The sequence below is a fragment of the Aotus nancymaae genome, unplaced genomic scaffold (genome assembly GCF_030222135.1).
Source record: "Aotus nancymaae isolate 86718 unplaced genomic scaffold, 86718_ANA_hifiasm-v0.15.2.pri h1tg000003l, whole genome shotgun sequence".
In the NCBI taxonomy this organism is placed as follows: Eukaryota; Metazoa; Chordata; class Mammalia; order Primates; family Aotidae; genus Aotus; species Aotus nancymaae.
In genome coordinates, this window is record NW_026988414.1 from 33,149,624 (window position 1) to 33,173,361 (window position 23,738).

General features: G+C 42.6%; 1 protein-coding gene across 1 annotated transcript in view; it reads left to right on the plus strand.

Annotated features, from left to right (window-relative positions):
* Positions 1 to 23,738, plus strand: part of GABBR2 (gamma-aminobutyric acid type B receptor subunit 2) — a 425,235-nt gene that overhangs the window by 218,511 nt on the left and 182,986 nt on the right. Inside the window, exons 5-6 of the mRNA XM_012475766.3 lie at positions 2,896 to 2,961; positions 10,717 to 10,917. Of these exons, the coding sequence (XP_012331189.2) occupies positions 2,896 to 2,961; positions 10,717 to 10,917 (267 nt within the window). The remainder of the gene's footprint in view (positions 1 to 2,895; positions 2,962 to 10,716; positions 10,918 to 23,738) is intronic.

Here is a 23,738-nt window from a genome sequence, read left to right on the forward strand (position 1 = left end):
TAGACTTGAGCCATATTGGAGGGAAGCACAGAGTGGTCCAGGCTCACAGAGGAAGAAGTGGTCACCAAGCCTGATGGGACAGAGAGATGGTTTCTCAGAGCAGAGGAACCTGGGCTAAGGTAAGAAGGCTGAGTAGCAGCTATGTAGGCAAAGTGAGTGGGAGGGGAGAGAAGGGCACTCTGGAGGGATAAACTTGCAGAAAGGCAGGAGTGCGGAGTGAGAATATGAATGAGTGAATGAATGAATGAATGAATGGCACTCCTGTTTTAGGGAACTCCAGGTAGTTCGTTCTCACTGTCAAGGCAGGGTATGAGAAACGTGAGAGAATTGAGCAGAATCCAGTTGGTAAAGACTGCATGAGATCTTTACCATCTTTATCTTTAGCACACCTTGAATGTGCTAAGGAGCTCAAAATTTAATCTGCAAGCCTCAGGGAGCCATGGACAGATTGCACACAAACAGACTTGAATCTAGGAATGAACTCTTCCTGTGCTCTGTGGAGATGGGTGGATGGGGAAGGATTCATGGCAAGGATGCAGGTGGGAGGCTGTTGCTGTTCCCCAAGTAAGGAATGATGGTGACCAAACCCAGGGCAGTGGGGCTGGAGGGTTGGGGCTGATTCAGGAGCTAGTCATGAGCAGACAGAACCAACAGTTTCTGGTTATGGCTTGCATGAGGGGTGAAGAAGAGGAGTGAGTCTAAGATACTCCCAAGTTTCTGACCATTGTCAGAAATGAACAGCACAGGAAGAGGAAAGGGTCTGTTGGGAAAGCTGGTGGATTCAGCTTGGGACATGTTGTGCTGGAGATGCCTGGGAGAACCCAACTGGAGGAGTCCAGTGGGAAACTGGAGAAATGCTGGGGCCGGGGAGAAAGATTTGGAGTCCACAGCACACACAGAACAGTGTGGCTGGGGTCCTGAGCGAGATGGCCAAGGGAGAGTGATGGGAGCAAAGAGCTAAGGGCAGGACACCAGCATTTAGGGATGGGCAGAAAGGTCAGGAGCTGATGAAGAGGAATATGAGCAGGAGTGGCCAGGGAGGCAGGAGGGGAGCCAGCAGAGAGCAACGTGGAAGCCACCGGGTGGGTTTTGTTATGATAAATCCAACAACCACTTGGCGAGGTAGATAGGATTATCGCTTTCTCAGAGATGAAGAAATTGAGGCTCCAGGAGATTAAGACCCAAAGTTCTCAGCTAATCAGAGGTAGAGCTGTGATTTGAATCCAGATCTCTAACTTCAGAATCTAATAAGCCATTTTTACCATACCATATTTAGCAATGCAGGGTTTGGCACAAAGCAGATGATCAATAGATATTTGCTGGATGAATGGATGGATGGATGAGTACTGTCAGCAGCAAAAAATGCTAAAAATTTTCACCAAACAAGCAGAAAGATCTTGGAGCATGCCTGGAAGCAAGTCCACAGAACGAACGGAAGCAGCTTAGAACTTTTTATAGCATTGCAGACGTGGTGATGACAAAGGCTTGCCTTCCTTCCACTGCTCTGTTAACGATCTTTTAAAGTCCTTTCAGAGCCAGTGTTTTTTTTTTCCCCTCTTCTTTCCATTCTTGCTTGCAAACGAAAGATGATTTTAGAATCCAGGCCTTCTTTATTTTGCTAAAGTACATGACGAGTAAAATGGCCTCTCAGTCAGCACTTTCCAATTTTGAAAGATGCTAAAAACTGATCTTTAAAGGCATATTTTTCTTCTTTATGCATCAAAGGGCCATGAGGCCTGCTGGAGGGGATGGCTGAGCAGCAGGAAGGTGGCAGCACCTGCCAGGCTGGGCCTCACTGTGGAGGACAGGAAGCGGCCAGGATGGGGAGCAGGTGTGTGGGCCAGGGCCTGACTGGTCTCCTGGTGGCCACCCCACCCATTCCCTTTCAGCCTGTTCTTCTCCATGGGGCAGGACTCAGCTGGATCCCAGTGCCCCAGAAAGCAACCAAGACCCCATTTACCTGACCCAGGAGAACCTCTGGCTGGTGCTCAGTAATTGTTTGTTGAATGAATGAATGAGTCACAGGGGTCACTGTACACATTCCTATTAACCACACTGAGATAATGAATGTAATCCCATGTATAAGGCTTTCAAATATAGATTTTCCTTGGAAGTAAAGTCGGACACTCACTATGTGCTAGGCACTGTGTTAAGTACTTTACAAGGACTATTTCACTTAGTCTTCCCAGAAATCCGGTAAGGAAAGTACTACCATTATCCTCGTTTTGCAGATGAGGAAACTGGGGCTGAGATGGAAAAAGAGTAACCAGAGGCCACCCATGGTTTGTTGATAGAACTGAGATGTGAACAAAGCTCAGAGTGAGTCTGAAACCTCTTAATTGGGAAGCTCTGTGGGCTCCAAGAATTTCTTGAGGGATTAACTGTCAGGAAGGTAGAAAGGGCTAGAACAGTGGGGCAGGGCTGCAGAGTGTGGTTGGTTGGGGTCCTGTCTCTGCCACCAACTTCCTAGGGGCCCTTAGAAGCTCCTTTCTCCTCCTCTGGCCTCAGTTTCCCTATATGTAAAGTGAGGAAGAAGGTTAGATGATGCCTCCATGGACTGCAGGGTTTGCCTGCCCTGGTGGGAGGAAAACAGGGGAGGTTGCAAGGCCTCTGAGAGCACTCAGCTTTAGCCTTCAGCCTGTACAGATTTGCCCTAGGCTTGCCCATGAGACCAGGGTGGGCTGACTGCAGGAGCCACAGGAAAGCCAGCCCCAGAGAGGGCTAGAGAATCCAGGCTGGGCTGGGGTAGGGAGTAAGGTTCTGCCCTGCCTACCTGCCCAGGCAGAGCTCTGGGCTAAGAGCCAGAGGCACTGGAATGTTGTCTGCCCACAGCCTTGAACCCTTTGCGGGGCGATGAACATCTATTCACCTCATGACATGTCCTTCCGTCCACAGGGGAATGATGTGCGGATCATCCTTGGCCAGTTTGACCAGAATATGGCAGCAAAAGTGTTCTGTTGTGTAAGTAAAACAGTTGTATCATTCATGTCTTTGGGGAGGTTCACGAAGCTTTTTCTCAGACTCATTCTGTCCCTGCTCAGTCTGTGAGTGGGATCATGGGACTGAACCTGGGTTGCTAGAAGCAGAAGTGTTATGGTCACTGTTCTTTCCAGGGAGCTAAAACCCCAGAGTTCTTCATAGGAAGAACCAGGGACCTCGGTCTTACCTAATGTCTAAGCCCTGTTGGCTAATTCTAAGCCTGCTCAACTTAGCCAGGGAGATACCAGAAATCAGGGTGAGGCTGAAGTGACTCAAACCCCCTCCCTGCCCTGTAGGTAGGGCTCAGAGTCTTAGGTTAGGGACAAATTATCAACTATTGATTTTCTACTCCTGGATCCTTTACAGAGACAAAATACCTTTTTATGCCTTATCTCATTTAATCTTTTCAATAACCATGTGAAGCAACTATGATTTTTCTGTTTTACAGATGAGGAAATAGAGCTCCAGGGAGTAAAGGGAATTGTCCAAGGGTCCTCAACCAATTCATGGCAGAGCCAAGGCTCCATCTCCATTCACCTGATCCCCAATCTCCATTCACCTGATCATTTTTTTCTAGTTTTTAAAAAAATGATTTCCCCTATATGATTTATAACAAGTTAGATATAGGGGAGATAACACAGGAACTAAGTCAGTTTCCATTTTGATGTCCCAGCTCCCAATCCTCCCATCATGTCAGGAGAAAAGTCAACAAAATGAGCCCAGTCAGGTGAGTCACTGTCTACCCAGTAAGCCTCACCTTTTAGACTGAGGTTATTCTAGGTGTAATGTCTGGTGATGGGCCACAGGTCTCTGTCTTCTTTGATCTTTGTGTCAGTAATGTGGATGAGGTTATAAATAGGAATTCTAGAAGTCATGAAATACATTGGATGACAGAGTCTGAGTGCAAAGAACCTTAACAGGTTGGAATGTTTGATTAAATCCGAGCAGAGTAAATGGTCCTAACATAATATTATATTAGAACAAATGAAGCTGCCTCAGTCCAAGAAGTAGAGGCATAGCTGAGGAGTATTGTGTGTTGAGAAGAGAAGGGACTTTGGGTGTTCCAGTTGATCCCCAGTTTACTGCAAGGTCTGGTAACTAAGGTCACCAGCACAGTGCCAGAGAGCCACGGTGACCTTAGATTGCATGTCTACATGCAGGGCAGGGTAGTCTCTCTGCTCTTTGTTGGAGAGATCCCACCTGGGGATACCTGCCCAGCTCCTGGTAACCTGTTTCAGATAGGTGTAGGAATTGAAAAGAGACAAGGAGTGAGGACAGAGCGATGGCTGGAAGCCATGGTCACATGTGGTTATTTGAACCTGAAGGCTCAGGAGCTAAAAGAGAACTGCCCCATCATCTTCTGATTTAGCTGGGAGGAGGGAGAGGCTGTGAGGCTGACATTTCGGGGGATCCTGGATGGAGGTTGACACTCAGGAGCCCATCAGCTTGGGCTTGAATCCCTGCTCTGCTGCTTATTACTGAAGTCGGGCATGTTGTTTACACTCTCTGAGCCCCAGTTTTCTCATCTGTAAAATGGGGATTATAACATCTGTCAATAAGGTTGTTGAACAAAAACCTTTTGCATAGCATCTGATGTACAGTGAGCCCTCAGTAAATATCACCCATCTTTTTTTGGTTGTTTGTATAGGGTCTCAGGTGTCCAAAGATGGAATGGGCCACCATTTACTGACAAGTTTTACTGGTAGATTTCACAAAATTATGTTGAGCATTTCATTTATCAATGGAGAGTAGTAAGAGGCCTTTCCACATTGAAACTGAAGGAGGACCATGAGAAAAATTGAAAATATAGAGTGAATAGATTTAATAATTTTACTCCAAAACTCAATAAACCTTATTCTTTACTACCTAGGGTCCAGAAATAACCCACTTTAGAAAGGAAAATAATGGCCCAAATTTGAACGCATGCTTTCTTTTAGAGAAGAAACTTAGTGTCCCCTCTCCAGCATCTCCAGGGCCTTGCAGGAAGCTGGAGCATGGTGGGTGATTGGTGCTGATCAAATGAGGAAAACAAATAACTTCAGGGAAAATAAATTAATAAAAATGATCCATGAAGATGCCACACCAGGCCCTGGCTACCTCCAGTTTGCAAGAAACATAGATAGGCCTTATGTTCTGATTTAAGCCAAACCAAAGCCCAGGTGTGACTGTGCTCTCACTCTGTCATGCACTGGGATGATTTTCCAAGTGGCTTTCCCAGCCATGGTTTCCGCTTCAGGACAGACGGTATGGCTGTCTTCCTTTTATCCCAAAGCCCCTGGCTGTCTGCCTTCCACAGAGCACTGGGACACCATCCCACCTTCTCATCCCATTTTCCTCTTCACTCTTGTTAGTTTTGGTATTTAGAGATGAGGTTTCTCTTAGAGTTTTTTCTCGCTGCTCCATTCCGAGGAGTTTCTCAGAGGCTTTGAGCTGGATGTAGAGTCTGTATGTTGGGTCCCCAGATGGACTCTGCCCTCAAGGACTTATGGTCTTGTCTGATTAGGAAGGAGTTCTTCTGGAAGGTCCAGAAGGTCCTAAGGAGACTGTTCAATGTTTTCACACTGGATGAAGGCTGGTAAGTGATAGAGGGAGGAGACACTCAGAGCAGAGACCCCCCAGAGAGCCTTCCTGTCCCTGTCAGAGTCAGAGCAGAGACCACACGGAAACAACCATGTCTCTACCGTCCAAATGCTGCAGTGGAAACTTTACAGCGTGTTGCTGTGTTCTTGAGATTGGAACTGCCACCCAATGGGATCGCAGACTTCAGCAAATGCAAGGCCTATTTATAGCCCTGTGGCAAATGTTCACTTTGGCATCAGCACAGTATGAGCATGGCATGTTGCTGTTGTCTTCTCCTCTGTCCTCAGTGGTCTGTTCTAAATTCTCAAGCACTCTAATGTGGGTTCTGGTTTTAGCTCTGCCAGCTGTGTGACCTCAGGCAGGTCGGTTTACGTCTCTGGTCCCCAGCTGCCTCATCTCTAAAATGGAAGCAATGATCCCTACCCCATCTGCTTCATGGGGTTGTCTAGAGGCTTAAATGAGGCCACCAAAGGGAAAACTTCATCCCAACTGTTAACTGCCTTACTGTTATGAGGGTTTATTACTATTATTCTTGTAAACCTTAATATAAAAAGGAAATGTCTTTCTTGCATGGGGAGTGGAAGAGGCAAAAGGAAACTTAATAAAATTATGAAATTGGGTTTTTTTTTAAAAAAAATAGTGTCATGTTCACTTGTCTACAGCTAGTAAGAACCAAAGCAGATCATGGGGCTGAAGCGTGTGAACTCAGGATGGCCCATCTTCACACAAGAATACCCATGTGTCAGTCACAGGTCCTAAGACTGTGTTTCTATCAGATGTAGAGAAAATGAAGACATAGTGGCTCATGCCTGTGATCCCAACACTTTGAGAGGCCAAGGCAGGAGGATAGCTTATGCCCAAGAGTTAGACCACCCTGGGCAGCATGGTAAGACCTCATCTCTACAAAAAATTTTTTAAAAAACCTGCATGATCTGCACATGTACCCCAGAACTTAAAGTATAATGAAATAAAAAATAAAAAAATAAATGTTTGAGATGATGGACATGCAGATTAGCCTTATCTGATCACTATACATTGTACATATCAAAATATGTACCCCATGAATATATAAAATTATTTGTTAATAAAAAATAAAATATTGAAAAAAAAATTAGCTGGATGTGGTGACATGTGCCTGTAGTCTCACTACTCAGGAGGCTGAGGTGGGAGGATTGCTGGAGCCCAGGAGTTCGAGGCTACAGTGAGCCATGATCATGATGTGGCATTCCAGCCTGAATGACAGAGCCAGAGCCTGTCTCAAGAAAAAAGAAAACAAAAATCAAGGTGACCAAGTAAATTAGAAATGCATTCATTTGGTCAGTCCACAATCATTGATTGAGTAGCCCCTGTATACCAGGCACTGTGGAAAACCCTGGGGCTCCAGGAGAGAACTGGCATGGCCTCACCTTCCCAAAACTCCCCATCTGGCAGAGACAGAGAAGCATGCCAGTGCCTAGTTAGAACTCCTGTGTCCAACAACCTCACCTCTTCTGACCGTAGGAATACCGAAATGGAGTCCCAGAGGCATTTCGCAGTTGCATTAGACAGTGGATGATCTATGTAAGCCCAGTCTACCTCCCTTGCAGGAGAGTCTCCCTCAAAGCTAGCAAATATGCTTAACAATGCAGGCGCCCTACTTTTCCAAGCCTATAGCAGTTTAAACACAGCAAATTCAGAGTGAGAAGAGGGACTTGATGATAGTGAAAAATGGCAGCGTAGACCTGACAGCTAGAAAGGAGAGAAAAGGCCATTAAAAGTGGATCCAAAATCTAAGTACAACTATCTGGGGCCGTTTGGTGTTTGGGGCAGTCTTCTCTAAGCCCAAGAGCACCGCTGTGCATAGACCAGAGCAGTGACTGATGTTCAGAATAAATTATGTACTAAGAGGAGAAGAAAATGAGAAGGGGCAGCTAAAACGTTCCTGAACATAGTGTTTGCCACTCATGATACACAAATTATCTCATTTAATTCTTAAAACAATGTGGTGAGGCAGGCTTTGCTCTCCACTGTCTGTCAATGTGAAAAGTGGGGCTCCAGGAGTTGTGTGCCTGAGTTACCTGGCAGGCATGTGGCAGAAAATCTGCTGTTTGACTATTTTTTTTTTCCCAGAAAGGTTAGAAGCTATGCTAAAAAAAAAAGTTTTGTCTCCATGAAAATTGACTAATGTTCTAAACAAAATGTATTATCATTCAAATGGAATAAGCTTCTGTTTTCTGGAAAACTCACTTACAAGAAACAGCTACAACAGGACAGTAGCTGGTTGAAGAACTGTTAGAGCTGATCTGATTTTCTGCTCTGAACTTTCTGCTCAGTGCTGCCTCTTAATTATCACATGAGTGACGAAAATCTGCCTTTCTGTCTGACCAGAAGGTCTTTTCATACCCTCACTCTGCATCTTTTTTTTTTCTTTCAGACAGAGTCTCACTCTGTCACCCAGGCTGGAGTACAGTGGCATAATCTCAGCTCTCTGCAACCTCTGCCTCCCAAGTTCAAGCGATTCTCCTGCCTCAGCCTCCCAAGTAGCTGGGATTACAGGCGTGTGCCACCATGCCCGGCTAATTTTCGTATTTTTTAGTAAATATGGGGTTTCACCACGTTGGCCAGGCTGGTCTTGAACTCCTGACCTCAAGTGATCCACCCACGTTGGCCTCCCAAAATGTGGGGATTACAAGCATGAGCCACTGCGCCCAGCCACTCTGCATCTATTGAGTCTTACTTAACATTCCTTCCTGTTAAGTGGAGCTGTCTCCTTGCCACAACCTTATAAGACTGAGAAAGCTTCCAAAAATCTTTCTTTTGTTTTGCTAAGAGGGGAACTTCAAGAATGGACTTTGAGTCTTGTCCCTTTGACTTACCAGCTATATGTATTTAAGAAATTTCATCTATGAAATTTAGATAATAGTGCAAACCTCATAGGGTAGTTGTGAGAATAAAATGATATATAAAAATGGCCACACATATAATGGGGCCTCAATATACATGGGATCTCTGTCAGTAAAAGATGAGAGTTGTGAAGTCCCACAGGCTCTGCCATTGATTAAATGACCTGGGATTACTAGGGTGACCATTTTATTTAAAAGTCTAATCTCAAACCAGGATCTGGCATTTCTATTCTTTAAACAAAAAGTTTCTGTGGACAAAATTCTATTTATTAGAGAGAAGCCCAGGAGACTGCCTACTTTTCTTCAGCTGGGATTTGAGTAGGTAATTAAAATACAAGAATTTTCTGTATTTTCCCCAACAGTTTTGTTTGGGGCAACATTATAATGTAGTTGCTGGAAAAATGACTGATCTGAGGTTGCATTATGAGAAGTACAGGGTCTAAAATGAGGGAAGTGAAGGTCTTGTATCCTGGAAGGACTCTAGTGAAGAGACAGTGTGATCACTTCCTCGAGGCAGTTGAAGGGTCTTTTGTTAAGCAATGTCTGTTTAACCTTCATATGCTTTGCTGAACCAATGGGTGGAGACCACAGAGAGGGGATCTGAGGTTAGTCAAGGAACAAATCTTTTAACTCACATGTACCCCAATGAGCTGCTCCAACTGCAGCCTGGGCTTTCTCGGTTATTAAGGGAGTTTTAGAGGAGTAGCCTCTGGACTTGGGATGAGGGAAGTGCCCCGCTGACTCTTACACTTAATGGTAACTTTTCTCTAACATACAGGAAGCGTTGGGAGCTCTGGCCACCCTTCTGTGGACAGACCCTCACTTTAGCCTCCTGGAGCCTAAGTAGAAAGCAACAAGTACCTTCCCAGAGTCCACAGCAATCTCAGGCTCCTCTTGCTACAGCCTCCTGGCCGCTCACACTAACCCTGCTGTAGGCCAAGGGTCAAAAGGGGTGGGACATGAATTGTTTCCCAACATGTCCTTCTAATGCAGGTGGCTCCCAGGGATGAACTGAAGGATGGTTTAAGGTTTAGTTTAGAATGCGTGCATTCCATCAATGCACAGAGGCCATTTCCATTCACCCCTGCTCTCTGTAGTCACTTCTGGATATTTTGATGACAACGGGAACATGACCACTACTTAGAAACTTTATTTGGAACCCAATTTTGATGGAACCTGACAGTCCTACAAAGTGGGACTTTTCTGCTTGAATCAAAGCTATCAAAAACCGTGATTTTCCTGATATAAAATAATGGCAATAAGAATTAGAGTCAAGTAGGGGTGCATTAGAACCTTCTGATGACTTTTTTCTTTAAATGGAAAGCAAGCAGTGAAGCTTTGTACCCTTGAAGTCAGCAGACCTAGATCCAGGTCTGACTTTTCTCCCTGACTGATTGAACTTGGAAAAGTTACTTTCCCTCTCTGATATTCAGTTTCTTCCTCTCTAGAAGGAGGATGATAAACTACCTCCCAGAGTGAATGTGAGTGACAATCAAATAAGGTCCATGTAAGGTCTAAAAATGTGGGGAACTTTTTTTAGGATCGGAATTTATACACACTGTGTTTTGGATAAAGATTCAGAGAGACTTCTTGGTTTGCCAAGTGGCATCTTACATAAACTGCACACTTAGGTTAAATTGTCTTGGCCCCTTAAAAATTGCTCCCCCTGGGTTGTGTTTTGAGGCATGGCCTCAGCTTTTAGTAAAGATCTGTACAAAAATTAGCTTTATGAAATCTGTTTGTTGTAGAAGTTATGTTGATACTAAGCTACCTAATTTGACAGTATGCTCCATATGGGACTTTTTTTAGAGTTAGAGACTAGAAAATACTTTGTTTCCCTGAAGACCTTGTATGTTTTCTCCTTATTGATAATGAGAGTTGTATAAATAACCTTTTTGCCCTTTTCTCTTGGGCTGCTTGGAAGTTCATGGTGAAATTTGCAGCTCAATTACGTATGCTGTTAGAACCTTTGGTCTGCTTGTCTACATTCTGTTCCTTTTATCTTCAGGAAACAATTTATATTTTTCTGGGCCCTTATGTTTTAATTTTTATTCAGTACTTATTATTTTATTGTTATGTTATCCATAACTACCTTGGATCCTTTGATAAATAACAAGGAAAAAACCAAACAAGTAATTAAACATTTCCTAAGTCATCTGATAAGAAGAAGCCTGACTTCCCCCCACCTATCTTCCAGGGCACAGAGCCTTGAACAGTGCAACTCTCTGTTCCTTCACAGTCACAAGTTCCTTCACAGTCACTCCATCTTTTGCAGGCGTATGAGGAGAACATGTATGGTAGTAAATACCAGTGGATCATCCCAGGCTGGTACGAGCCTTCCTGGTGGGAACAGGTGCACGTGGAAGCCAACTCATCCCGCTGCCTCCGGAAGAATCTGCTTGCTGCCATGGAGGGCTACATTGGTGTGGATTTCGAGCCCCTGAGCTCTAAGCAGATCAAGACCATCTCAGGAAAGGTCAGTGTCTTGGTCCCCATTTCAACCTTCCGGCCCACCTCTTTTGATCATCATGTCTAATGACATTGGCCAAAAGTGCACATTTATTGTCCTGTGTCACTTTGAGCAAAGCACTTGACCTCTCTGAGCCTCTTGTGCCTGTAAAATGAGGTATGTACAACCCTCCGCTGCTTACCTCTCTAGGGAACTGTGAGAACCAGATGAGATAAGGATATTGTGAAGCACATAACACAGCACACACATTATGTATACACATATGGATAGAGTCCTGGCATCAACTTCAGGGCGCTTTAGACTCTGCAAAGGTTCATCACATGCTCCTCTTACCCAAGATGTCATTCTCAGTTGTGGTGTTGATGCTCTCCTGGAGGAGAGGAAAGGTTCCTTAGGTAAACTTTGGGAAACACATGCTGTAGAGCTGCCAGACTATGTCAAACCCCAATTTTGCCACTACCACCTGTGTGACCTTGAACCTGAGTTCTCCAAGCCTCTGCTGCTATATCTGTGTGGATATATCTTTTTAGGGGCCACTATTCAGCCACTATTGTAGTCTTGGGATGTCCCTTCTATAGATATATCTTCTGTATCTCTGCTTCTATATCTGTGATAACCCACCCCCCAGGGGTTATTAGGAGGACTGATGGCAGGTGGTGCAAGCCATTAGCATGGTGCCTGGCACCTCGATGCTGTCACGACTGGGAGCAGGACCTCAGGCAGAGTGTGTCAGCCTCAGGACCTCTGCATGCTTCCACGAGGGTATTACTAATTCCTGCCCTGCTCATCTCGTAGGGCTATTGTGAGGACCAGGTAATATAGGATGTGTAAAAGTATTTCCAAAGTACACCATTCTCTATCATTGTAAGTATTATCAAAGATCAGGTGATGATAGCCCTGGCAAAGTTGGTAACATCCATTTCTCAATTCTGAACAGCAGCCGAAATTCAACACAGCAGTGCATATAATTCTTTTCTGTGTTCAGATAGTTACATTCTTCACCCAACCCCCAGGGTTCTTACAGACCCAATTTTATATCAAGAAAAAGCTTTATAATAAAGAAAAAAATATATGTATATAATTTTTATGTATTAATCTCAGAACCAACTCTACAGAAATGATTTATTGATTTGTCAACAAATGACAAATCATTAGGACATATTTTGTAAACAGCTCTTTAGCTCATACTGGCACCTGCTTAGAAAATGTTGAAAGAAATATTTTCACACCAAAGTCAATGCATATATAACATTTTTTTTGAGATGCTGAATAATGAGCAGAAATAACTCATTTATTCAGTAAGTGTTATTTTTAAAGGTGTCAAATTTTACAATTTATTAAGATCCTTGAGTCCAGGGATATCCTGTATTTTAACCTAAAAATATCATAAAATTTGAGGAAAACACAAAACCTAAGGGGAAGAAAATCCATGAAAGCAGATGGTACAATAACTAAATGGAGAGGCTTCAGGAAGACCAAAGACTTAAATGGTTGCGCAGAAGATCTGTGAGGCTGTCAGATGAGAGCCACGAGATACTGCAAGAAGGACCTCTCTCAGATGTAGTTCAAAGGGCATGGCTTTCAGCCAGGGTGGGAGCCATGTAGGGCTGTGACCAGTACATGAGAGTGTGTTGCAGGAAGATCCTTTTTTGTGGTATGTTTTGGAGGAAATGTTTTGGCATTCGTAATAACATCCCCTAGATGTTGTTACGAATCACTGACTTCCCTTTTCTAAATTTTTTGATATGGGGCTGGTGAAGAGGTTGACCTCTCCCCCATCACTGTCCCATGCATGGGACACCTTGGGTCTGTTCACCCCACCGTTTCAGGAAACCCACTCATGAGCCCACCCCCTGGAAGGGATAGGACTATTGAGATGGCTTCCAAAAGTCCAGGAGACCCAATCCCTGTCCCCATGGTCTCTGAAGTAAGTGGAAGCATTTCTTACATTACCCCACAGTTACGAGATGGTTGAAGTTACACACAAAATTTGCAGCCTCTTTGCTTCTTGGAATCAGAGGGTCCCAGGGCTGCTCCTAGATGTCATGGAGTCCATCTTCCCAACAGATTCTCAGATCTTCCAGTAGCAAAGGACTCATTATTTCTCCCTTAATTCTCCCACCCCCAGGTCCCACTAGAGCTACTCAGATCCTATTGCCCCCTCTGCCCCATGTAGATCCTTTAGTGACCACAGAGTCACTGGTTCTCCAAACCAAACAGCACCAGTCCTTCCAATTGTTAGCTCACAGGTCCAGGGCCTTTTAATGAAACTTAAAAGGGTGCCAGATACCTCAGTAATCAAGATTAAACAAAATATGTTAATGCAGTTGTTAAAAATGAAAAAAAAAAAAACCTGTGATGAACAAATTATCAAAATTTTAAATAAAGACCAGATTCACAGGAGAAGGGTGAAGAAAGTGAGGTGAGTCATGCCAGTGCAAGGTAGGATTTTGTCTTTATTTAAAATTCAGATGTTTTGTTCATCATGGATTTCTTGCATTCGTTTTTATTTTTAAAATATGGTATTAAAATATTTTTTTATCTTGATTACTGACGTGGTTTGGCTCTGTGTCTCCACCCAAATCTTGTCTTGAATTGTACTACCAGAATTCCCACATGTTGTGGGAGGGACACAGTGGGAGATAACTGAATCGTGGGGATGGCTTCCCCCATACTGTTCTCATGGTAGACAATAAGTTTCATGAGATCTGAAGGTTTGATAAGGGGGAACTCATTTTGCTTGGCTCTCATCCTTTCTCTTGTCTGCCACCATGTGAGATGTGCCTTTCACCTTCTTCCATAATTGTGAGGCTTCCCCAGCCACATGGAACTGTGAGTCCAGTAATCCTCTTCCTTTTGTAAATTGCCCAGTCTCAGTATGTCTTTATTAGCAGCACAAAAATGGACTAATACAATTACCAAGATTTTTTGGCTTTCCCTTAAATTTTGCACCTGAAATTAGTGCTTTATTCACCTCACCCTAGTACAGCCCTGCACAGGTTGTATTTGTCAAACCCCTCCCCACATTCAGCCTGTTCCCTTGTTTTCCTTGGTTGTGTTGAACATTCTCTCTAGAGGGTCTGGGGCCCAGAGTTGAATAAAGCATTCCTATTTATGGGCTGACCACAAGCTAACTTCTCCGAACAGCCTTCAGAAGTCCATAGTCAAACCTAGTTCTAGAAAGTCAAGAAATGTTTCTTCAATTTGATTTGCATTATATATAACTGTTCAGGGCCATGGTCAGCACTGGCTAATGGGTTGATGCCTGTGTTTGGGGATCCATTGGTGCCCACGAAAAAAGCAAACACTTGTAAAACCACAGCAAGTGAATGGGCTCTTGTCATCCTCACTATTGTACAAATGGAAAAACTAAGGGCCAGAGAGGAGAAGGGACATCCCAAGATCACAACAGTGGGTTGAATAGTGGCCCCTAAAAAGATATATCCACATTATAACCCTTGGAACCTGGGAGTGTGACCTTGTTTGGAAAAGGGAGGTTTTGCAGATGTTATTTGCGTAAGGCTCCCATGATGAGATTGTCTGGATTACCCAGGTAGGCCCTAATCCAATGACAGGTGTCCTGTATGAGAGAAAGGCAGAGAGAGATTTGATACACGCAGAAGAAGGCCATGTGAAGCAGAAGTTGGAGAGTGGAGTGATGCATCCACAAAACAAAGAACAGCAAGGACTGGTGGCAGCCCCCAGCGGCTAGGAGAGAGGCATGGAAGGAAGGGGCCTCCCTCAGAACCTCCAGAAGGAGCCCACCCTGGTCATGCGGTTTGGCTCTGTGCCCCACCCAGGCTCTCATGATGAGATTTCCTGGATTACCTATGTGTCGGGGGAGGGACCTGGTGGGAGATGACTGAATCATGGGGGCAACTTCCCCTTTGCTGTTCTTGTGAGAGTGAGTAAGGTCTCATGAGATCTGGTTGTTTGAACGTATGTGGCACTTCCCTCTTCACGCTCTCCCTTGCCGCCTTGTGAAGAAGGTGCTTACTTCCCCTTCTGCCATGATTGTAAGTTTCCTGAGGCCTCCCAAGCCATGCAGAACTGTGAGTCAATTGAACCCTTTTTCTTTAGAAATTACCTGTCTCAGGTAGTTCTTTATAGCAGTGTGAGAATGGACTAATACACCTGGCAATGCTTGGATTTCAGCCTTCTGGCCTCCAGAGCCATGAGAGAATAAACTGCTGTTGTTTTAAGGGAACTTGTTGGCAGTCCCATGAATCTAATACAGTCACCCAGCAGGTAGAGGCAGATCCAGGACTTGGAGCCAGGATGCCTAATCCCAACTCAGCTCCCCTTCCCCTCTGCCATGCTGCTTCTCTAGACCTGTGACATGCTTAGGGACACCTCCAAATCAGCTCTTCTGTGGCATCTCGGTGGGCCCCTGTTGGTAAGTGACACACAGGAGCACAGAGTGTGGTACTTTAAAGATCCAGTGCGGATCCTGCATTTACACCAGTTAATCTGCAGCCTCAGCAAGTCATGTCCCCTCCCTGGGCTTCGGTTTCCTCAATTAAAAATGAAAGATTTGGACTAGATAACTTCTAGGGTGCTTTCACAGCTCAGTTCTCTAACTGTGTAACTATGGTGTGGAGTTATTACAGCAAACTATGTGACATGGTTATAATGTTAAGTCATGCAAGTGCAAGGTTGGATTCTCTCTTTATCTAAAATTTTGATGTTATGTTCATCATGGATTTCTTGCATTAGTTTTTATTTTTTAAATGTGACAGTAAAATATGCTTATCTCGATTACTGAGATGTTTTGGCCCCCCTTTAAATTTTGTACCTGAAGTTAGTGCTTTATTCACTTCATCCTAGTACAGCCCTGCAGAGGTTATATTTGTCAAACCCCTCCCCATGCTCAGCCTGTCCTCTTACACTTGCTCTTGTTGAATCTCCCAGGATACAGATGACTCCTGGTAGACAAAGTCACAGAAAGGGGCAGAACAGTGGCCCCTCCAGGATGCATTCCCCAAGGTTCCCTCCCTTGTATGCCTGTCTCTAGCATCAAGCTGTCCCAGCTCACTCATTGGCAATAGGGGTTTTCTGGTAGGAGGAATAGCAAGGTAACAGCTACCTCCAGAAGCACGTTCTTCAGTCCTTTCCCATTGGACTTTCCTGTGTTGGGATGAGTGTGGACCTTCAGGCTTCCTGAGCCCATTCAGAGCTCATTCTTCTGGGACCTCATGAAGAAAGCCTCTGGACTCCTGCTTTGGACCCAACATCAGTTATTTCTCTCCATTGAGGCTCCCCATCGCTGTTCTACTCCCGCAGAGTGACTTGACATTGGTGATTTCAAGTGTCAACTTCCATTTTTCAAGTCCTATTTGGTTTGTTTCCTTTGTAAGCACTTATAATTCTGGCTTGATTTCTCCGGTGATGGCTCGGCCTCTCCAATAGGAACATTCTTCCCCTGTAACTGTGCCCCTGTTGAGGCCCAGTGCTGGGCCAAGACCCCAGATGAGCTGTTCACAGCACCCTGCAACCTCTGGAATAGCCCTAGCCCTCCATCAAAGGCACATGCCCATCCTTTGGAAAACTTTGTAATGTTTTCTGGCAAGAAACTTCTGTGGCCACCCATGATTATTTATTCAACCCAGCAAATCTAGTGATCCTTCTACTTAGAGCCAATGACCCATGAAAATCTACACCCATCTCATTACCACTGTGCTGTGAGCACCATGACAAAGAACTTGGAGTTTTAGGGAAGCACTGAGCTTAGCCTGGAGGAAGGAAAGGTGCTGCAGAAAAGTAGGAGAGCTCCCCAGAGAGCCCAGCTTCACAGCACTGCTATTTCTCTCCCCCACCTCCACAAAGCTCCTGTTCCTTGATACTCTTCTAGGCACTCATGGCACTGGGAGAAAGCACTATGTTAGAGGGGCATGAGCTCAGAAGGAAAGGCTGGGTGGCCCATGGAGGAGCCACTGGCTAGACTTGAATCATGGCCCCAACACTTCTCAACTGGGTGACTCTGGCAGGTGGCTGGTCATCTATGCCAACATTCATACCTCTCCTTCCCTCTTCTGAGTTCTGAAACACAACAAACCAGAGTTCATAACGCAACTCTGATTTTTAGCCATGTATGTTGCCACTTTCTGGAAAATATGTTATTCATTTCCCAGCCTTCCATGCTAGATATGGCCAGGATTGCAAGTCTGGCCAATGAGATATAAGTAGAAAGTGTTATGTGGGACTTCTAGAAAGGCTCTATTAAAGGAGGATATTGCCTTTCTTTTTCTTTCTCTTATGTGTTGACTGGAACGTGGATGTGATGGCTGGATTTCTAGTAGCCATTTTGGACTATTAGGTGCAAGATGACCTTGAGAAGGAAGCGTCATTCTAGGATTGTAGAGCATAAAAATAGGTCCTTGATTACCTTGGGGAGCTGTTATAGCTGCATTGTCCAGTCTTCTCACAGACATCTTTTATATGAGAAAGAAATAAACTGTCTCATTTAAGTCTGTTAATTTGTTTTTTTCTGTTACAATGCAGCTGAACCTAAGAGTGATACAATGATGTTGTGCAAGTCATTTAATCTTTCCCAGTTTGTCTCTCACCTGTAAAATGGGGGTAATAAAAGCTCTCTCACTCTCTAATCTGTAAGGATTAGATGAGTTTATACAGTAGAAAGTATCTTACCAAGTACAAACACATAGTAGGTGCTCAACAAATTTTAATTATCTTCATTTATCAGGATAGGAACCTCAGGGGTAGATGGAAGGAGTAGTGAGATTGATGAAGAGTTTATAATCCAGGTCACATGAGATGAGGAGCAATGGAAGGATTGGGATTACTTTTGATAGATTAGTTAGTTATTTTTATTGAAGGCCAGCACCCATGTAACTTGTAGTGAGATTGATGAAGAGTTTATAATCCAGGTCACATGAGATGAGGAGCAATGGAAGGATTGGGATTACTTTTGATAGATTAGTTAGTTATTTTTATTGAAGGCCAGCACCCATGTAACTACCACCCAGGTCAAGAAAAAGACTATTGGCCGGGCGCGGTGGCTCATGCCTATAATCCCAGCACTTTGGGAGGCCGAGGCAGGTGGATCACGAGGTCAAGAGATCAAGACCATCCTGGTCAACATGGTGAAACCCCGTCTCTACTAAAAATACAAAAATTAGCTGGGCATAGTGGCACGTGCCTGTAGTTCCAGCTACTCGGGAGGCTGAGGCAGGAGAATGGCTTGAACCCAGGAGGCGGAAGTTGCGGTGAGCCGAGATCACGCCATTGCACTCCAGCCTGGGTAACAAGAGCGAAACTCCGTTTCAAAAAAAAAAAAAAAGAAAAGAAAAAGACTATTGATAGCAATTTAGAAACTGCCTTTATATGTTGCCCCAGTTAATATCCACTGCCAGATTAACCATTCTTCTGACTTCCTTTGCCATTCAGATGCCTGCTTTTGAACTTTTGGACTCCACAGCTTTTTTTAGTATCTTCAGATTTAGGGAGTGTATTAGTCCTTTCTCACACTGCTATCAAGAGATACCTGAAACTGGGTAATTTATAAAGAAAAGAGATTTAATTGGCTCACAGTTCCACAGGCTGTACAGGAAGCATGGCTGAGGAGACCTCAGGAAACTTACAATCAAGGAAGAATGCAAAGGGGAAGCAGGAATGTCTTACATGGCTGGAGCAGAAGGAAGAGAGTGAAGGGGGAGGTGCTACACCCTTTTAAACAATCAGATCTCGTGAGAACTCACTATCATGAGAACAGCAAGGGGAAAACCTGCCCCCGTGATCCAGTCACCTCCCAGCAGGCCACTCCCCCAACACTGGGGATTACAATTTGACATGGGATTTGGACAGAGACATAAATGTGAACCATATCAGGGAGGATTTGTCTTTCTGGTAGTTATTCTAGTTCACCCTTAAATAACCATCATCTTCTGTCTTTGCCACAGTTTCCTCATTCTGCCTTTGCCACAGAACCTTGCATCAGGGCATGGGTGAGGAAAAGGCACAAGTGAAATCTGTTAATTTTTCTCCTTTTATTCAGTCATCTTTACAGTTTTGATGTTCTCTGTCTTTAGTTATTAATGTGATATGATTTTGTTTAGAATGTTTGTGGCTACAAAGCTAGTTAGTATAGTTTAGGGAGACTTGGGAAAGTTAATTTATACACAGCCTCCATTGTCTTCAGCTACATAGAAGTCCTCTAACTGGTGTGTTTTAATGAACAGAAATTCTTTATTTTAATAGAACCCACTTCAAGGCTGTAAAAATGTTTTCATTTCCTGTGTTTTAGAAGCTTTATTGTTTTACTTTTCACATTTCGATCTATAATTAACCTGGAATTTCATTTTGTATAGGGTGTGAGGTAAGGATCAAGATTCATTTTCTTCTTTTCTTTTTTACATGGATATCTAATTGACCCAACATCATTTATGGAAAAGTCCATCTTTTCCCACACTGTGCTGCCATATTGTTTTGTCATAAAGAAAATGACTTTATATATTTGGTTCTGCTTCTAAACTTTATTTTTTCTTTTCCATTTCTCTGTTTTGTCACCAAAATTTCTTAATTTCTGTAGCTTTATAATAAGTCTTGGTAACTACTCATATAGGTTCTCCATCTTAGTTCTTCTCAAGACTGTCTTGGCTATTCTTGTCTCTTTGCATTTCTATATACATTTTTAAATCAGGTTGCGAATTTATACACACATACACACAAACTTTCTCTGGTTTTTATTGGGATTTTACTGAATCTGTAGATCAGTTTAGGGAAAACCGATATCTTAATATTTAAAAAGTCTTCCAATCCATGAATTGTATATATCCCTGCATTTAGTTAGCTCTTCTTTAATTTCTCTCCAAAATGTTTTATAGTTTTCTGTGTAGAATTATTGCACATATTGGCTGAGTGCAGTGGCTCACACCTGTAATCCTAGCACTTGGGGAGGCCGAGGCAGATGAATCACTTGAGGTCAGGAGTTTAAGACCAGCCTGGCCAACATGGTGAAACCTTGTCTCACTAAAAATACAAAAATTAGCCAGGCTTGGTGGTGCCCACCTGTAGTCCCAGCTACTTGGGAAGCTGAGGCAGGAGAATCACTTGAACCCAGAAGGTGGATGTTACAGTGAGCCAAGATTACACCACTGCATTCCAGCCTGAGCAACAAAGTGAGACTCCATCTCAATTAAAAAAAAAAAGAAGAAGAAAAGAAGAAGAAAGAATTATTATACTTATTTTGTCTGATTTATTTCTAGGCATTTGATATATTTTGGTGAACATATGTGCACATTACTATTGGGTGCATACTTGGGATGGAATTCTGAGTCATGGAGTAGCCATATGTTCAGCTTTAGTAGACTCTGTGACAAACAGCTTTCTAAAGTGGTTATACCAATTTACACATCCACCAGCAGTGATTGAGAGTTCCAGTTGGTTCACATGCTCACTAACTTTTGGTGTGTCAGCTTTTTAATTTTAGCCAACCTAGTGGGTGTATAGTGGTTGATGTCTTGTTTTAGTTTAAATTTGCATTTCCCTGATGACTCATGAAGTTGGGCATATTTTCATATCTTCATTGGCCATTTTGATACCTTTTTTTGTGAATTGCCCATTCAAGTCTTTTGCCCATTTTTCCTGTTGGATACTCTGCTCATTTCTTACTGATTTGTAGCATTTCTTTTTAGATCCTAGATATGAATTTGACAGTTACATGTATTACTTATATCTTCTCCTATTCTGTGGCTTAGCTTTTCATTCTGTTGATATATTTTGATGAACAGATATTCCTACTGTTAATGTAATCCAATTTATTAGTCTTCTTTGTGATTAGTATATTTGTGCCTTGTTTAGGCATTTTAAGGATAGGGAGGGGAAAAAGGGTTGAAAAATAAGAAATGAACATAAGAGTCACAAGGGATATGTTGAAAAAGTGTAGTATGTGTATAATTGTGTCCTGGAAAATGAGGAAAGAGAGACTAGACAGAAGCAGTATTTGGTTTGGTTATTTTATTTTTTTCTCAAACTGTCACCCTGTCTTGGTGATTTGATTTGGATGTTTGCCCCCTCCAAATCTCATGTTGAAATATAATTCCCAGTGTTGGAGGTGGGTCCTGGTGATAAGTGATTGGATCATGGGAGTGTTTCCCCCTTGAATGGTTTAGCACCATCCTTTTGGTAGCAAGTGAGTTCTCACTCTGAGTTCATGTGAGATCTGGCTATTAAAAGTATGTGGTACCTTCCCCCTTGTTATCTTGCTCCACTTTTGCTATGTGCAACATCTAGTCCCCCTTTGGCTTCTGCCATGATTGAAAGTTTCCCAAGGTCCTCACTGGAAGCAGATGCCAGCACCATGCTTTTTGATTCTGCACCTGCAGAATCATGAGCCAATTAAGCCTCTTTTCTTTATAAATTATGCAATCTCAGGTATTTATTTATAGCAATGCAAGAATGGTGTAATACACCCATCCACGGTGATGAAGATATTTTCCTATCTTGTCATTTAGAAGTTTTGTTATGTCTTTCACAGTTAGATATAGAATCTACTTGACATTGATTTTATGTATGGTCTGAAATAAGATATTCATTTTTTTGAATAATCCATTGATTCAAGACTATTTATTGAAAAGGCCATAATCCCCCATCCCACCACTCATGCTACAGTGTCACTTTTGTCATAAGTTAAATAATGGCATATAGTGTGGATCTATACGCAAGCTTCTGAACTTTCACTTATCTTCCTTTGGTCTATTTACCTATCTTTTAATCAATATCACTCTATTTTAATTACTGAAGTATAACTTGATATCTTGTAGTATAAATCCTTAATCTTTGTGCTTCTTTAAGATTAAGAAAATCTCATCCAAGAAGGATGTTCTTGGCACTGATGTCATTTTTCATTTAGATCTACTAACACATTTACACTTCCTATTACTTTTTCTTTCCCACATTTCTGTTTTTCTGCTTATTATTACTATGATTTTTCTGCCAGAAGAACTTCTCCTTGGTCTTTCTTTTGTGGCTCTTCTGGAAACAAATCTTCTAAATTTCTGGCTGTCCAAAATATATTTTACCTTTAATATTGAGAGATGTATTAACTAGGTAGAGGATTTTAGATGGCCTATTGTCTTCTTTCAGTACATACATGTCATTCCATTGTTTCTCACTTCCATTGTTTCTATTAAGTCAGCTGTCTGACTTGTTATTGCTCTTTTGAAGTTAATGCATCTTTTTTTTTTTCTCTAGTTACTTTTAAGATTTTGTTTTTGATTTGGTCTTTGGCAGTTTTACTACACTGTGCTGAAGTGAACTTTCCTTTGTGTTCATCTTGCTTGGAGTTCATAGAGCTCCATAGGATTTCATGTATCCATGGATTGATGTGTGTTGGGGAAAATAGAATAATATCCTTTGAAATATTGCTGCTTGTAGTCTCTCTTTTCTCACCTTCATGATACAATTATACATATATTGTACTTTTTCAATTTATTCTATGTGTCTCTTATGTTCATTTCTTATTTTCCAAACTTCTTTCTCCTTGTGCTTCAGTCTGAATACAAACCTGAATTCAGTTCACTAATCTACTTTCTGCTGTGTCTAATATGTTGCTTCACGTATCTATTGAATTCTTTATTTCATTTGTTGTATTTTTTATTTTTTGAATTTTTATGTTACTCTTTTTTCTTTCATAGCATTTAGTTCTCTGATGATATTCTGCATCTTTTAATCAATTTTATTGAACATGTAAACCTTGATTTTTATTTTATTTTTAAGATAGAGTCTCACTCTGTTATCCAGGCTGGAGTGCAGTGGTGTGATCTTAGCTTACTGCAGCCTCTGCCTCCGAGATTCAAGCAATTCTCTTGCCTCAGCTTCTCAAGTAACTGGAATTACAGGTGCCTGCCACCACATCTGGCTAATTTTTGTATTTTTTAGTAGATATGGGGTTTCACCATGTTGGCCAGGTTGGTCTTGAACTCCTGACCGCAGGTGATCTGCCCACCTCAGCCTCCCAAAGTGCTGAGATTACAGATGTGAGCCACCATGCCTGGCCAACCTTGCTATTTTAAAGTCCATGTCTAATAATGTTAAGATTTGGATCACCTATGAATTTGTTTCCATTACATGTATTTTTCTCTTCTTTTCCTTCCTTGCTTTTCTTTTAAAAAAAAATTATCTGGTCCTGTCTCCTGGTGTACCTAGTAAATTTTGACTCAATGCATTGTATATGAAAAATTGCAGAGGCTATGGATAGTGATATCTTTCTCCAGGGAAAACGTATTCCTCTTCAAGCAAGTATTTATAGTGGTGACAAATTGCCTTAAGCCAGAGAAGAACTGAGGTGATGCCAGGTTTGGTTTTAGTTTTTGTAAGGCCCAGTCTATTTTGGTTTGCTCTGATTCCTAGTGTTTGATTCTTCAATGTTCTCAACTGAAATCCTGGGCTATTTACTGACTCTGGACTCCGATTTTTATTTTTCTAATACTATGAAACTCCAAATAGTTCTGTTTGTTTTCTTGGCTCTTTTGCTTGGCTTCTCAGCTTCTTGCTTTTTGCAGCTTAATTATCAAATATTTTAAGTAAAAATGCCAGTCTTAATACCAGGCTCATGTTTTTATGGTTCTCTTTACTCCTGTACCTTGACCATGCAAGTCTTGCTACCTTGGTAGCCCAGAACTACAGTTTTCGGCTTCCCATCCCTGAAGGACTGCAGAAAGCTCTGATCCAGTGCTTTCTGTTTCTGTGACTAGCCTTCTTACTTACAAATCAGAAAATGCCTCAAAAGGAAAATAGCAAAGAATGTGGGGCCCATCTCAAAGCATTTCTCTTCTCTCCAGAATGTGGGATTCTCAGTCCTAGCTGTC